Source organism: Ictidomys tridecemlineatus, chromosome 12, assembly GCF_052094955.1.
Source record: "Ictidomys tridecemlineatus isolate mIctTri1 chromosome 12, mIctTri1.hap1, whole genome shotgun sequence".
NCBI lineage: Eukaryota > Metazoa > Chordata > Mammalia > Rodentia > Sciuridae > Ictidomys > Ictidomys tridecemlineatus.
The window spans coordinates 50,074,837-50,090,771 of NC_135488.1; the positions used below are offsets into that span (position 1 = coordinate 50,074,837).

At 36.0% G+C, this 15,935-nt stretch overlaps 1 protein-coding gene across 1 annotated transcript in view; it reads right to left on the reverse strand.

The window, feature by feature from the left end:
• Nucleotides 1–15,935, reverse strand: part of Dnah6 (dynein axonemal heavy chain 6) — a 263,669-nt gene that overhangs the window by 188,457 nt on the left and 59,277 nt on the right. Inside the window, exons 14-15 of the mRNA XM_005335870.5 lie at nucleotides 7,602–7,753; nucleotides 5,657–5,809 (exon numbers count right to left, since the gene is read on the reverse strand). Of these exons, the coding sequence (XP_005335927.2) occupies nucleotides 5,657–5,809; nucleotides 7,602–7,753 (305 nt within the window). The remainder of the gene's footprint in view (nucleotides 1–5,656; nucleotides 5,810–7,601; nucleotides 7,754–15,935) is intronic.

Consider the following 15,935-nt stretch of genomic DNA (forward strand, 5'->3'; position numbering starts at 1 on the left):
GGTTCACTATTGTTTAAATTATTTTGTTATATCCAAGTAATACTTAACATCTTCATTTTGATGTCCTACCTTCTATGGGCAAAAAAGTTCCTGTTTCTCTTAAATTTCTGGCAAGAAAGAACACAGTGTTATCTAAATTCTCCAATTTGGGAAAAATCCTCCAATTGCCCCAGCCCCCAAGTTTTCCTTATTAGGCAGGAAGCTGCCATGTTCATATTATTTGATTCAGTCTCTAGCCATAAGCTGAACTAAGCAGCATAGTTGTGGGTAGAGGCCATATGCTCTCAGGTGGAAGCAGAAAGTAGGTCCTTAACATAAGAAGATAACTGTAGAGAGCCTTTTAGAGAAATAGTTTTCAACCTGTAACTTAGGCAGAAATGACTTTGGAAAGTTTGTTAAAACGATTGCTGAGCTCTTTTGGAATTTCTGATTCAGAAAATCTAGGGTAGGGTCCAAGATGTGCATTTCTACCAAATTCCAGGTCCTAATAATGCTGCTAGTTTAAAGATCACCTTTGCGAACCACTGTTCTAGAGAGGAACAGAGATGAGAGAAGGAGGAGAGGCCTTTTCTGTTTCCTTATACTATTCTTTTTTTTATTGGTTGTTCAAAACATTACAAAGCTCTTGACATATCATATTTCATACATTAGATTCAAGTGGGTTATGAACTCCCATTTTTACCCCAAATACAGATTGCAGAATCACATCGGTTACACATCACATTTTTACATAAAGCCATATTAGTAACTGTTGTATTCTTCTACCTTTCCTATCCTCTACTATCCTGCCACCCCTCCCCTCCCATCTTCTCTCTCTACCCCATCTACTGTAATTCATTTCTCTCCTTGTTTTTTTCCCATTCCCCTCACAACCTCTTATATGTAGTTTTGTATAACAATGAGGGTCTCCTTCCATTTCCATGCAATTTCCCTTTTCTCTCCCTTTCCCTCCCACCTCATGTCTCTGTTTAATGTTAATCTTTTCCTCCTGCTCTTCCTCCCTGCTCTGTTCTTAGTTGCTCTCATTATATCAAAGAAGACATTTGGCATTTGTTTTTTTAGGGATTTGCTAGCTTCACTTAGCATAATCTGCTCTAGTGCCATCCATTTCCCTGCAAATCCCATGATTTTGTCATTTTTAGTGCTGTGTAATACTCCATTGTGTATAAATGCCACATATTTTTTTTATCCATTCATCTAAATCCATTAAACTAAAAAAGTTTTTTCTCAGCAAGAGAAACAATAAGAGAGGTAAATAGGGAGCCTACATCCTGCGAACAAATTTTTACTCTTCACACTTCAGATAGAGCCCTAATATCCAGAATATACAAAGAACTCAAGACTATAAGACAACAAATAACCCAATCAACAAATGGGCCAAGGACCTGAACAAACACTTCTCAGAGGAGAACATACAATCAATCAACAAGTACATGAAAAAATGCTCACCATCTCTAGCAGTCAGAGAAATGCAAATCAAATCTCTAGCAGTCAGAGAAATGCAAATCAAAACCACCCTAAGATACCATCTCACTCCAGTAAGATTGGCAGCCATTACGAAGTCAAACAACAACAAGTGCTGGCGAGGATGTGGGGAAAAGGGTACTCTTGTACATTGCTGGTGGGACTGCAAATTGGTGCGGCCAATTTGGAAAGCAGTATGGAGATTCCTGGGAAAGCTGGGAATGGAACCACCATTTGACCCAGCTATTGCCCTTCTCGGACTATTCCCTGAAGACCTTAAAAGAGTGTACTACAGGGATACTGGCACATCGATGTTCATAGCAGCACAATTCACAATAGCTAGACTGTGGAACCAACCCAGATGCCCTTCAATAGATGAATGGATAAAAAAATGTAGCATTTCCTTATGCTATTCTATACTCTAGTTCTTATCCTTTTAAAGGCCTCTCTCTATTCATTCCTTTTTATTCCAAAAGATTTCCAAGCAAACTTAGATTAAACATTCCCACTTTCTAAGCTATCTATATTAGTTTTGATTGCTTTCAACAAAATGGCTAATATCTCAAACAAGTTATAAATAGAAATCTCTCTACACCAAGATCTGTTAATCATCCTGTATTTCTTATACTTTGTATAAGCATATATCCAGGTTTCCTGAGAGTGTCTTGGTTTATATTTATTGTCCTGGTATAACACTTTATGGTGTCTCTTTTACTCTCAGAAATGTATTGTGCAGCCTAACCTGCCTGTGCTGGTATGATACTGCTATCAGCCCATCAACTATAGAAAGATACCTAGGAGTCATCTCAGACTCTTTGCTTGTCCTCTTATTCAGTTGTCCTTTCACTTATACTTAACATTTCTAGAATTCATTTCTTCTCTCCTGCTTTAGCAACACACAGTTTACATAGCACTTCACCAGTTCCCAAATCGTGTTTTTGTCATCTTGCCTCATATCTTTGTTATTGTTTTTTTCTCTCTCCTTGAAATGCCTAAATGTATTTTAGCACATATCTTAAATACTCTATCCTCCACAAAGTCTTCTGTGACCCACAGACAAGAGTGATTAAAAAAGCCGTAGTCCTTACAACTGTTTCTTGTACCTCTACTAGTTGTATCATAATTGTCCACTTTCATTCTAGACTCTGATCTCCTTGAAAACAGGTTTAGTTATTGTTGTAATCCTTATATTCTGCTAAGTAAGTGTTCTCTAAATTTGCTGATTGAATTAATGAAGTTACAAAAAAAGCTATCTGTGGGGATTCCAACATGGCGGCGGGCGCAGAGAGATCAAGTCTCTGACCTCTTCAGCTGTGCAGGCATAGGGAGTCGTAAACAGCCTAATTCTGTTTGCTCAGGATCACTAGGCAATGCTGAACTGACGTGGATCTGGGGCGAGCTGTTTGGGCCTCTCAGAACACACACTGAACCTGGATCGGCTGAATTCAAGCTCCCGTTCGCCTGCTTCCCGCAGACAAACAGCTGTGACTCAGCACTAATCCATCCGGCTGAAACAACCGGTCAGCCCTTCTGATCCTACGGAGGTAATGCCAACCGAGCCTTCATAGGTAGTGGTCACAGGTTTGAAACGGGGCTTGGGAGAGACAGTAAGGACCCACCCGTTGCATTGGTCACCCGGCAAAGGGAAACGAACTGTCGCCATTTGCAAGAGATACCACCATGGCAGACAACTGACGTCATCAGACTGCGGCGGAGGAGATAATTTCATTGAAACCTGCGGCTACAGCATCTAATAAATTTATAGGAGTAATCAGTAACTCAGCAGTCAAACAGAACAAGAAGTAACATGAGCAGCTTCAAAAAGCAAGGAAGAAAAGGAGTACAAACAATGCAGGACAGCCTAAATATTCAGGAGGACTTAGAGTCATCAGAAAAATGGTCATATAAAGAACTCAAGGAACACCTTAGACAGATGGAATGGAACCTTAAAGAGGATACGAGACAGCAAATTCAAGCAGCGAAAGAACACATTGAGAATATATTACACAAACAGATAAAAGAAGAAGTTAAGCACCTTTATCAGGAGATAGAGATTATAAAAAAGAATCAAACCATAATCTTAGAAATGAAGGAAACTATAAACCAAATTAAAAACTCAATTGAGAGTATCACTAACAGAGTGGAGCAAGTAGAAGCCAGAACGTCAGATAATGAAGACAAATTATTTCATCTCGAAAAGAGTCTAGCCAACTCAGAAAGGCTGGTAAAAAATCACAAAAAAAGCTATCTGTTATGAAGAGCATCTCCTTAAGGGAAGCTACTTCCCAAATATACTACCCAGAAACCATGAATAAATTCCTGGAGATGGGACAGTCTTGTTTTCCGTACACAGCAACTTCCTATTCTAGAACCACACTAAGCCTTTGATTATGATATGATCTTACCCTCCTAACATAGTTGATAAAATTGGAGCAGGATGGGGCTAAATCCATTTACTAGACAGTAGAATCACTGTTGGAAGGATAAATTATCTTCTTTTGTGGCTGTTAGACTTGCAACCTGTCACTTGGGAGCTGCTGGTGGCCACATTTTCTACTACAGGATTGTTAGAGTCTGTAAACAAGTCTGGATGATGCCTGGCAAAATGCCAGAGGGAGTGGTTTTCGAAGTAATGCCAGCAAGCCATTAAGTGTGGCGATTCCTTATTGGTTGACTGATGTATCTAGTTTATGCTAATTAAGATAAGCTGTGTGGAATGTATAAATACCTCTGTTGTCCTACAATAAACAGCTCCCACTCCTGCTGTATCAACGTACACAAGTTGTTTGTCACCCTCCCGGTTATTTTGCACAGCCAGCCGGGCTGTGGCACAGGATGAAGTAGCAGCCTCATTGTATTGGAAGAGAAGTGAAGCAGACCTTCAAAGAGATATAGAGAGGAAGAGAAATGCAGAGAAAAGAGATGGAGAGTGAAGACTAACTCGGATTCCTAAAGCTGATCTGTACTGATTCTAATCAGTTCCTGAGCCTAATTATGCTCTTGAAGAGGAAAGGGATCCATGAAACACCTTTGAATTCTTAAATGAGAGCCCTATTTTGGCTTAAGATAAATTACCTGGGTTTTGTTTATTTGTCTAAAAAAGCTTAATAAATACAAATAATGATAAATGCTTGCCATCTGTAGACTCATGGGATGATGTAAAAGCACATCTGGGGGAAATAAAAAATTATCTGTCCCTTGGAGAAATGCTATTCTTAAAATGATACACAAGATTGTTACTTTTGTAGGCATGAGAAATAGACTTTACTGTTAATTTTGTTAATAATACATTACAAACTGCTCAGTTGTTAATGACTTATTCAGTTTATATTATTTATTCATAATACTTCTTCAATTTTCAGGCATTTAAGAAAGTAATTTATTTCTATTTCAATGCCAAACTGCTATGAATGAAAGTTTTGAAAAACCAACTATTAAAGTCAAATGCTGGACTGCCTGCCACAGACTGACAGAAGTAAATCAAGTTTGTAGGAGAAAGAAGCAAGGCAGACAAAAGATTTGAGTGAGGGTGTGTGTGTGTGTGTGTGTGTGAAAGAGAGAAAGAGAGAGAGAGAGAGAGAGAGAGAGAGCGCCTGCCTTTCATTTGCATTCCTTCAGTATCCATATATACATTTTACTCCCCACTCCCACCTTCCCACTTAAGTGGTTCAGAGTTTGTAACTTTGTCCATTTTTAATAGAAAGGTTACTGACTATTATGCAGCTATGTATTAAGGGTTAAGACTTCTGTAGTGACTAATATCTGGTTACCATTCTATTACCATTTATTAAAAATTAGAATTGCAATAAAGTATGGTTGAGAATTTTGGTTTTGTGGTCAAAATTCCAGCTTTACCACATACAAGTTCTGTGATTTTGGACAGCATAACCTATTTTAGTCCCTGTTTCCTCGTCAGTAGAATCAGGATAAAATTATTCATACTTCTCAAGTTTTTGTGAGGATTAAAAATTTAGCACATGTAAAAAAAATTAACAAAATTCCTGACTAGGAGTAAGAGTTTGGTAAATGTAAGGGGTCATTAATGCTGTAATGTAGGGTGCCTTTACTCTGAAAGTATTTCTGATATTTTGACAGTGGTTCTGACTCATAGTCCCTCAAGTTTTCTTATCACACATATTATTTTCCTACCTTAAGAACAGGAATATTAAGTTATGTAAGCTAATAAACTCACCCGTTCCTGAATTTCATCAAGAAATACTAAACTGTTAACATATTCTATGGTAGTACTTGGAACAAATTCAAGTTTATACTCTGCATCTTGGGCCTCAGAGATAATAGCATCCACTTTTTTCTTGCTTAAACGAGGAAGCATAAAATTCAGCACCTAAGAAAGAGAAAGAAAATGTGAATCATAAATACATGAATATTTCTACTTTGTTATATATTTTAAATAAGTCCTAAGTGGACATCTGCTAAATCGTCAAGTTTTGGAAACAGCAATACATATGAAGGGAATATTTTTTCTCATTAAATCATTGCTAGTCAAATGAACCAAAAAGATCAGATTTTATAGATCATTTTTATACAAAATAGGCTGCACAGCTTACTAAACAGTTTCCCTAAATTCTCTCAAATCTTGCAAGTGTACTTTCTGCTTCTTTGCTCTATGTAGTGTGCTCTGTGCTGCCCTCTCCAGTGTTATTCTCTTTCCTTTCATGTTGGGTGGTAGCTATATGGTCTGGGAGAAACTGATCTCTACTTCAGGAACAAAGAGAGGGTCTGAGTGTTTTAGGCAAACATGAGCATGCTGATTGGATTAGGATGGATGTCTTCCCTTAACTGATCCTGGGACTTTTGTTCACGGCTGAGAGGAATGTGTACACAGAAGCCAAATCTCTATTTTCTTTTTGTATACAAACAAGGAAATAATTGGCCTGAGGAGTTTTCAACAACCATTTAACAAATATTTGAAAAAAAAAATGATCACTTTAGTATGAAGATGATACATTGAGAGCCCAGAAAGGAAAATGAAAGAAATTTGGTCCATGGTAATATCAAACCATTAGATGAAACCTCCTGACTGTCTACCTAATCCCTGGACTGTTTGGTTGCATAAACCCATATATTTTTTGATTGCTTAAGACAGTTTGAGTTTGATTTTCTTTGCTTGATATATACTAGTGCTCAAAAATGTTTATGAAAGTTGAGTTTTCTCTAATTATATGTGCAGTCATTTTCTTTTTTAACAGATGAAGAAGTAAAGACCTAGGAGTAAATTCAATGTCATACAACTAATTAATGACAGAACATACTGGCACTTAGGCCCTCAGCATTTTAGCCAATGTTCTATCTTCTGTTACCTACATAAAGAGTCAGCAAGGATATTCCATAGAGTCATATAGTAAATATCTCGGATTTGCAAGACATACAATCTCTGTTGCAACCATTCAACTCTGCCCTTAACAGCAAGAAAGCAGCCATAGACAATGTGTCTCAACTATCTTCCAGTCATTTTGAGAATGACAACAAAATTTTGAAACTCAAGAGCTCCATTCTTCTTCCCCACATTTCTTTGCCATTCCTGCTCCTTACATAATGGTTAAGGCATTTGTCAGTCTCCATCTGGCATATGATTGTAGTTGCATTTTTATAATCTTGTGTATAAAGCAAGAGGCAGGCTGTATTGACCTTTTATTTCTCCAATTTCTATTCTATAGCTTTGTCTGTCTCCTTGGAGTCATTTGGGAACATACAGATATATGCTGGCTCCAAAGGAATTTATTGTCATGTTTTTATGAATTATTCTATATTCCAAATAAGGAAATGATTCTTTAAACTAGATCTCAATATCATAGAATCAACCAGCATTGCTACTAGGACACTGAAATGTAACAGTAGTATATCTTACCTGGAAGTCTTGAAACATTCCCACAAAATAAAAAGAAGTAGGAGTAAGAGGTTAGTCTGACATTTGCAGATCTCTTCTCTATTAAATCTATAAGCAGATTATGCTTGTGATAGAAAAAACATGAAATTTTTCTTAGAAATTAAGGATGACAAGTAGTCTTCTATTCATTTCTATCTTTACAATACAAGAAAATTGTTTTACTTTTGTTGTTGAAACCAAGAAATGATTGTAGAGACCATAATTAAAATTTTTCCTAGTTCATAGTTACCTCCAAGCATCGCAAAGGTGATGGAATTAATTTTTCTTTTAGCAGCTTGGTGTCTATGAGCAGCAATCCTACATTTCTGGTGGGTTTTAGAGCCAGTGCATCCTTGTGCTGTTTGTGATATTTTTCCAGTTGGTCACTAAAGTACTTAACATCTACATAAAACAATTCACATAAATCATAAAATATATCATATTGGATTTTAAAGGGTCATTATAAAATATATTAAAATAATTGAATATACATGCATTTATAATGTTATTATCTAAGAGTACATTATCTGTTAGCTCAGAATGTTTGATATTTTATTATTATAATAAAAAGTCCAATATTTTACAATATAAACATGTTTTCCAGTTCCTATTAAGAAAGAACAGATGAGAATAATTCTTCATACATACCTTGTTTAATTGTGCTTCACTTTATTGCACTTCACAGATAATTTTTAACCAATTAAAGTTCTGTAGCAACCTGCATCAAGCAAGTCTATTGGTGCCATTTTTTCAATAGTTCAGATGATTGTTAGCACACTTTTAGTTACAAAGTATTTTTAAATTAAGATTTATACATTGCTTTTAGAATAATGCTATTGCACACTTAATAGACTATAGTGTAAACATAACTTTTGTATCTTTTATATGCACTAGAAAACAAAAACAATGTGACTTGATGAATTATTATTCACTATGAATAATTGCAGTGATTCTGGAGTGGACTAGATTCTAGAGATAGGCTGGTTTCAAGTTGGGGTTAATCTAAGGGTTCTCTCACATGATATCTGAAAGGAAAGCATTTTGGAGGATATTCACAACAAAATTTTAAAACAAATGAGCTCAAATATAATATAGTTAAAGTTATCTCCATTCATCTTCCTAATACTTCTCTGTCATTCCTACTCTTTACATCATGTTAAGGCATTTGACAACTTGCATCTGTCATAAATTGCAGTTGCATTTGGACAATCTTCCAGTCTCCTTTTTCTTTCTTTCTCCAGTTCACCTGGAACCAATTGAAGCCTGATTGTATTTGAATACATTTTTATCATGTCATTATTAAAAAACCAACTCCTTCTAATGCATATACAATTCCAAACTCTGACATGTGTCTTTGAAAATCATGGGGGTTTTCAAGATGGTGGAAAAGAGAAAGTCTCTTTTCTGGTGGCTCTGTGGCATGAAACCAAGAAAGCAGATACGCAGCTTCTCCACAAGGTCATTAAACAAAAAATAAATAAATAGATAAAAATTTAAAAGGGAAGGGACTTTACTGGAATTTAATAATGATCATTAAAAGCAGACTGGGGACTCAAGAGGTTGGATATAATAAAATAAGGAAGAAATTTCCAGTGCCATAATCACTGCTATAGCTGTGATTAGAATGTACACCAGCCAAAGTGGTCCATCTGCAAGCAAAGTAGAAGAATAAGGGAATTCAAGGAATGCACATTTTTAGGGGGCCTTAGGTGTGTCTGGGTATGGAGAATTTAGAGATTAAAGACACTGCCTAATTAAACTGAAAGATATGCTCCACAATATCCTTGTGTGGGGAAGAATCTGCATTTCTCCCAGGTGTGTGTGGAGGACAGAGGAAAGAATCATTTTGCAACTGTAGCACAGGAGCTGACAGCTAGAGAGCCAATTCCTAGTAATCCCAATATTAGCCTAAAATATGTACTTGGAAAATTCACATTGCATAACAGAGTGTGCCCAAGTGACCAGGAGAAAATCAAACTCAGCAACCCCACCCTGAGGGTAGAGCTAGCACCATACTCCAGAGGAGCCCACCTAACCCTTAGGAGAAGGGAAGCTGAGAATCTTTTGAATTACAATGGAAACAATTCTTTAACCTTCATTGATTTTTTTCTTTTTTCCTTTTCTCTGTTTAACTAGACCTTAATACATTGTTGGACATTATACATATTCATATTTGCTGTTTTTCCTCATTTCTAGCATTTTTGAAACCAGTTATTATTCATGGATCCATTTTTTGAAGACTAGTGAGTTTGATTAGTATATTTCAGTTTTGTTTTGTATTCTTTAATTTTTATTTATTTTTAATTTTTTTACCATATATATATATTTTTTTCTCTTCTGCTAGTAGCCAATCTCTAATTTTTCCTCTTTCACTATTCCTTTAATTTTTTACACCTTTTCTCCTCTTCCCTGATAATCATCACATCATACATCGCTTCTGTTCTCTCCCTATCCACCATTCAAATTATAAACCATTTTGCAAACTTATTGTTTTTATTGTACGCAACAATTTTTTTGTTTATATCTTTTTTTTGATTATATCTTTTCTGTTTATTGTGACAATTAAAACTACAGATGTCATAGCAGAAACGACTTGGTTTAATGCTGTATACTGTTTGCATTGGTTGTTGTAATTATTTGTCTCCCTCTAAACAGTGAGGTACTATAAACCTTCCGGGACACTCTAAGTCCATTGGGTAGAATCTCCACTGCCTCAGAGCCATACTATTAGATGGGTAGACACACAAACATTATGAAAAAGCACCAAACAAACCAAGATACTTCAATAATAGACTCCATCTACATTAGAGTGGAAGAAATGTCAGAGAAGGAGTTTAGAATGTACATAGTTAAACTGGTCTGCAAGGTAAAGGATTATCTAAGCAGTGAAATCAGAGAGAAAATATAGGAAGTGAAAGATCACTTCAATAAAGAGATAGAGATTCAGAAAAAAATTCAAAACAAATCAAGCAGAAATCCTCTAAATGAAGGAATCAATAAAGCAAATTAATTTTTTAAAATTTTTTTTTAGCTGTTGATGGACCTTTATTTTATTTATTTGTATATGGTGCTGAGAATCAAACCCAGTGCCTCATGCATGCTAGGCAAGTGCACTACCACTGAGCCACAACCCCTGCCCCACAAATTAAAAATTTAATGGAGGGCATCACCAACAGACTAGACCCCCTTGGAAGACAGAGTTTCAGGCAATCTTCATAATAAAGTTGAGCAAAGAGTATAGATATTAAGAGACCATGAACAAAACTTCCAAGAAATATAGAATAACCTGAAAAGACCAAATTTAAGATTTATCAGAATAGATGAAGGCTGGGAAATACAAACCAAAGGAATGCACAATCTTTTCAGTGAAATAATATTTAAAGATTTCCAAAAACTAAAGAACAAGATGGAAAAATCAGATAAAGGAAAGAACCCAAATACACAAAATAATAACAGACCCACTCCAAAGCATATTATTATAAAAATGCCTGACACACAAAACAAGGATACAATTTTAAAGCCTGCCAGAGGGAAAAAAACATATTTAGAGGGAAACCAATCCAGATTTCAGCAGATTTCTCAACCCAGACCCTCAAAGCCAGGAGGTCTTGGAATAATATATACCAATCTCTGAAAGAAAATGCCCACCAAGAATACTATACCCATCAAAATTAAGCTTCAGAATTGAGGATGAAATAATAACCTTCCATGACAAATAAAAGTTAAAAGAATTCACAACTAGAAAGCCTGCACTATAAAATACTCAATAAAATGTCTCAAAAAAAAAGAAATAAAAAATAATGTAGACTCCAAAGGGGGGAACTACACTAGATGACTAGTCAATCAAAGAAGAAACTAATTAAAGTTTAAAACCATAAATAAATAAAAATGACTTGGAATAAAAATCATTTCTCAATATAACATTTATGTAAATGGCCTAAACTTATCAATCTGAAGACACTGACTAATAGATTGGATTAAAAACAAGACCCAACAATATGCTGTCTCCAAGAGACTCACCTGATAGGCAAGGACATTCAGACTGGGAAAAACATATCATTCACATGGATCTCATAAACAAGCAGGGGTTTCTATCCTAATATCAGATAAACTAGTCTTCAAGCCAAAGTTAAGGGACAAAGAAGGACATTTCATACTGCTTATGGGAATTATACATCAATACAACATAACAATCATAAATATTTATGCCCTAAATAATGAAGCTTCCATGTACATCAAATAAGCAATTCTCAATTTCAAGAAGCAAATAGACCACAACATAATACTACTGGGGACCTTAACACACCTCTCTCACCACAGGCTATGTCATCTAAACAAAAATTAAATAAAGAAAATGTAGAACTAAAAGTTACAATTAATAATTTAGATGTAACAGACATATATAGAATTTTCCATCCATCAATGACTGAATACACTTTCTTCTCAGCAGCACAATAGTTCCTTTTCTAAAATACACCATATTATGTGCCACAAAGCAATTCTTAGCAACTACAAAACAAATGGAGATAATACTTGCATTCTATCAGATCATAATGAAATGAAAATAGAAATCAATGATAATGAAATAGAAGCTACTCTAAAACCTGGAGACTAAATAATACTCTACTGATGACCACAATCAATAATTGAAGAAATCATGGATGAAATAAAAAAAACTTATAGGTAAATGAGAATACCAATACAACTTATCAAAATCTCTGGGGCAATCAGTCGGCCTGGATCTCCGGGGTCCCACAGTTAGCAATTGGGATCCCAGGCACTCTGTCCTTTTGATTTTTCCTGCTTGCCCCTCCCCCAGCGCTAGCTAGATAGGTTTTGTTTTGGCTGCAGATGGGGAGGGGGGGTTGCAGGTCAGGTGCCTCTAGTTCCCCCCTAGTCTTTATGCAGGCTCACTCTGATACTCCCTCCCCCGGAAAGCCTAGGAGAGATTTTATGCGAGTTCCCGATGTATGGGGGATGGGCTGAGTGCCACACACCTGTTTTGTTGTTGAAATCTGTCGGAGAGTGGCAGTGGATATTTCAGCTTTTCAAGATTCTGGCTGCTGACTGCCTTGGTGGAGTGTCCGCTGTGGGGGATGGGACTGTACCGCTTCCTTCCCCGTCTAAAATCCCGTACTCAGCCCCGGGGTCAGTGCGGGCTTGGCTGGCGGGATTCCACCTGATCGCAGCCATGTCTCTCCCTGCTTGCTAATTAATCGCTTCCCTGGGGCGCCACGCCTTCTGTAGCCTGATTTTTCCATCTTGTTCTTTAGTTTTTGGAAATTTTTAAATATTATTTCACTGAAAAGATTGTGCATTCCTTTGGTTTGTATTTCCCAGCCAAAACGAGAATATTACAAATAGATTTGATCAAGTAGAAGTCAGAACATCAGATAATGAAGACAAGGTTTATCAACTTGAAAAGAGTATAGTCAACACAGAAAAGATGCTTAAATCCCATGAGCAATCTATTCAAGAGATATAGGATGTCATTAAAAAACCAAATTTGAGAGTCATTGGGATAGAAGAAGGCACAGAGATTCAAACCAAAGGAATGGACAGCATTTTAAATGAAATAATTGTAGAAAACTTCCCAGAGGTGAAAGATGGAATGGATTGCCAAATCCTGGAAGCCTACAGGACCCCAAACATTCAAAACTATAATAGACCAACTCCAAGACACATAATTATGAAGATAGCCAACATACAGGACAAGGAGAGAATATTAAAAGCTACGAGAGAAAAGAGGCAGATTACATTCAGGGGTAAACCAATTAGGTTAACGACTGATTTCTCAGCACAGACTTTGAAAGCAAGAAGATCCTGGAACAATGTATTTCAAACGCTGAAAAATAATGGATTTCAACCAAGAATACTGTATCCAGCAAAATTGAGCTTCAGATTTGACAAAGAAATTAAAATCTTTCACGATAAACAAAAGCTAAAAGAATTCGCAGCAAGAAAACCAGCACTGCAAAGCATTCTGAGCAATATACTACAAGAAGAGGAATTGAAAAATAGTGCCCAAAACTAACAACAAGAGGTATCTCAGTAAAGGAGGAGGAAAATAACCAAAAAGTAAAACTAGCCAAACTAAAATAAATAAATAAAGAAGCATGACTGGAAATACAAATCATATCTCAATTGTAACCTTAAATGTTAATGGCCTAAACTCACCAATCAAGAGACATAGGCTAGTAACCTGGATCAAAAAAACAAACCCAACAATATGCTGCCTTCAGGAGACTCATATGATAGGAAAAGACATACACAGGCTGAAGGTAAAAGGTTGGGAAAATCATACCACTCACATGGCCCTCGGAAGCAAGCAGGAGTGGCCATACTCATATCAAATAAAATCAAATTCAAACCTAAGTTAATTAAGAAGGATAAAGAAGGACACTATATACTGTTAAAAGGGACCATCCACCAACAAGACATAACAATTATCAATTTGTATGCACCAAACAATGGAGCTGCAACGTACATAAAACAAACGCTCCTCAAGTTCAAGAGTCAAATAGACCATAACACAATAATTACAGGTGATTTCAACACACCGCTCTCGCCTTTAGACAGATCCTCCAGACAAAAACTGAATAAAGAAACTATAGAACTCAACAGCACAATCAATAACCTAGACCTAACCGAAATATATAGAATATACCAACCATCATCAAGTGGATACACGTTCTTCTCAGCAGCACATGGATCCTACTCAAAGACAGACCATATATTATGCCATAAGGCAACTCTTAGTAAATATAAAGTCGTGGAGATAATACCATGCACCATATCTGACCATAATGGAATGAAATTGGAAATCAATGATAAAAATAGGAAGGAAAAATCCTACACCACATGGAAAATGAACAATATGTTATTGAATGATCAATGGGTTACAGAAGACATAAAGGAAGAGATAAAAAAATTCTTAGAGTCAAATGATAATACAGACACAACATACCGGAATCTATGGGACACAATGAAAGCAGTTTTAAGAGGGAAATTCATTTCCTGGAGTTCTTTCATCAAAAAAAGAAAAAACCAACAAATAAATGAACTCACACTACACCTCAAAAACCTAGAAAAGGAAGAACAAAACAACAGCAAATGTAGTAGAAGACAAGAAATAATTAAAATTAGAGCAGAAATAAATGAAATTGAAGCAAAAAAAACATTGAAAAAATTGATAAAACTAAAAGTTAGTTCTTTGAAAAAATAAATAAGATAGACAAGCCCTTAGCCATGCTAACAAAAAGAAGAAGAGAGAGAACTCAAATTACTAATATACGGGATGAAAAAAGGAATATCACAACAGACACTACAGAAATACAGAAGATAATTAGAAAGTATTTTGAAACCCTATATTCTAATAAAGTAGAAGATAGCGACGATATCGATAAATTTCTTAAGGCATATGATTTGCCCAGATTGAGACAGGAAGACACATACAATTTAAACAGACCAATAACAAAGGAAGAAATAGAAGAAGCCATCAAAAGACTACCAACCAAGAAAAGCCCTGGACCTGATGGGTATACAGCGGAGTTCTACAAAACCTTCAAAGAAGAATTAATACCAATACTTTTCAAGCTATTTCAAGAAATAGAAAAAGAAGGAGCTCTTCCAAATTCATTCTATGAGGCCAACATCACTCTGATCCCAAAACCAGACAAAGACACTTCAAAGAAAGAAAACTACAGACCAATATCTCTAATGAACTTGGATGCAAAAATTCTCAATAAAATTCTGGCGAATCGAATACAAAAACATATCAGAAAACTTGTGCACCATGATCAAGTAGGATTCATCCCTGGGATGCAAGGCTGGTTCAATATACGGAAATCAATAAATGCTATTCACCACATCAATAGGCTTAAAGACAAGAACCATATGATCATCTCAATAGATGCAGAAAAAGCATTTGACAAAGTACAGCATCCCTTTATGTTCAAAACACTAGAAAAACTAGGGATAACAGGAACTTACCTTAACATTGTAAAAGCTATATATGCTAAACCTCAGGCTAGCATCATCCTAAACGGAGAAAAACTGAAGGCATTCCCTCTAAAATCTGGAACAAGACAGGGATGTCCTCTATCACCACTTCTATTCAATTTAATTCTCGAAGTACTAGCCAGAGCAATTAGACAGACAAAAGAAATTAAAGGTATAAAAATAGGAAAGGAAGAAATTAAATTATCGCTATTTGCGGATGACATGATAATATACTTAACAGACCCAAAAGGATCTACAAAGAAGCTGCTAGAGTTAATAAATGAATTCAGCAAAGTGGCAGGATATAAAATCAACACGCACAAATCAAAGGCATTCCTGTATATCAGCAACAAATCCTCTGAAATGGAAATAAGGAAAACCACTCCATTCACAATATCCTCAAAGAAAATAAGATACTTGGGAATCAACCTAACAAAAGAGGTGAAAGATTTATACAATGAAAACTACAGAACCCTAAAGAGAGAGATAGAAGAAGATCTCAGAAGATGGAAAAATGTACCCTGTTCATGGATAGGCAGAACTAACATCATCAAAATGGCGATATTACCCAAAGTTCTCTACA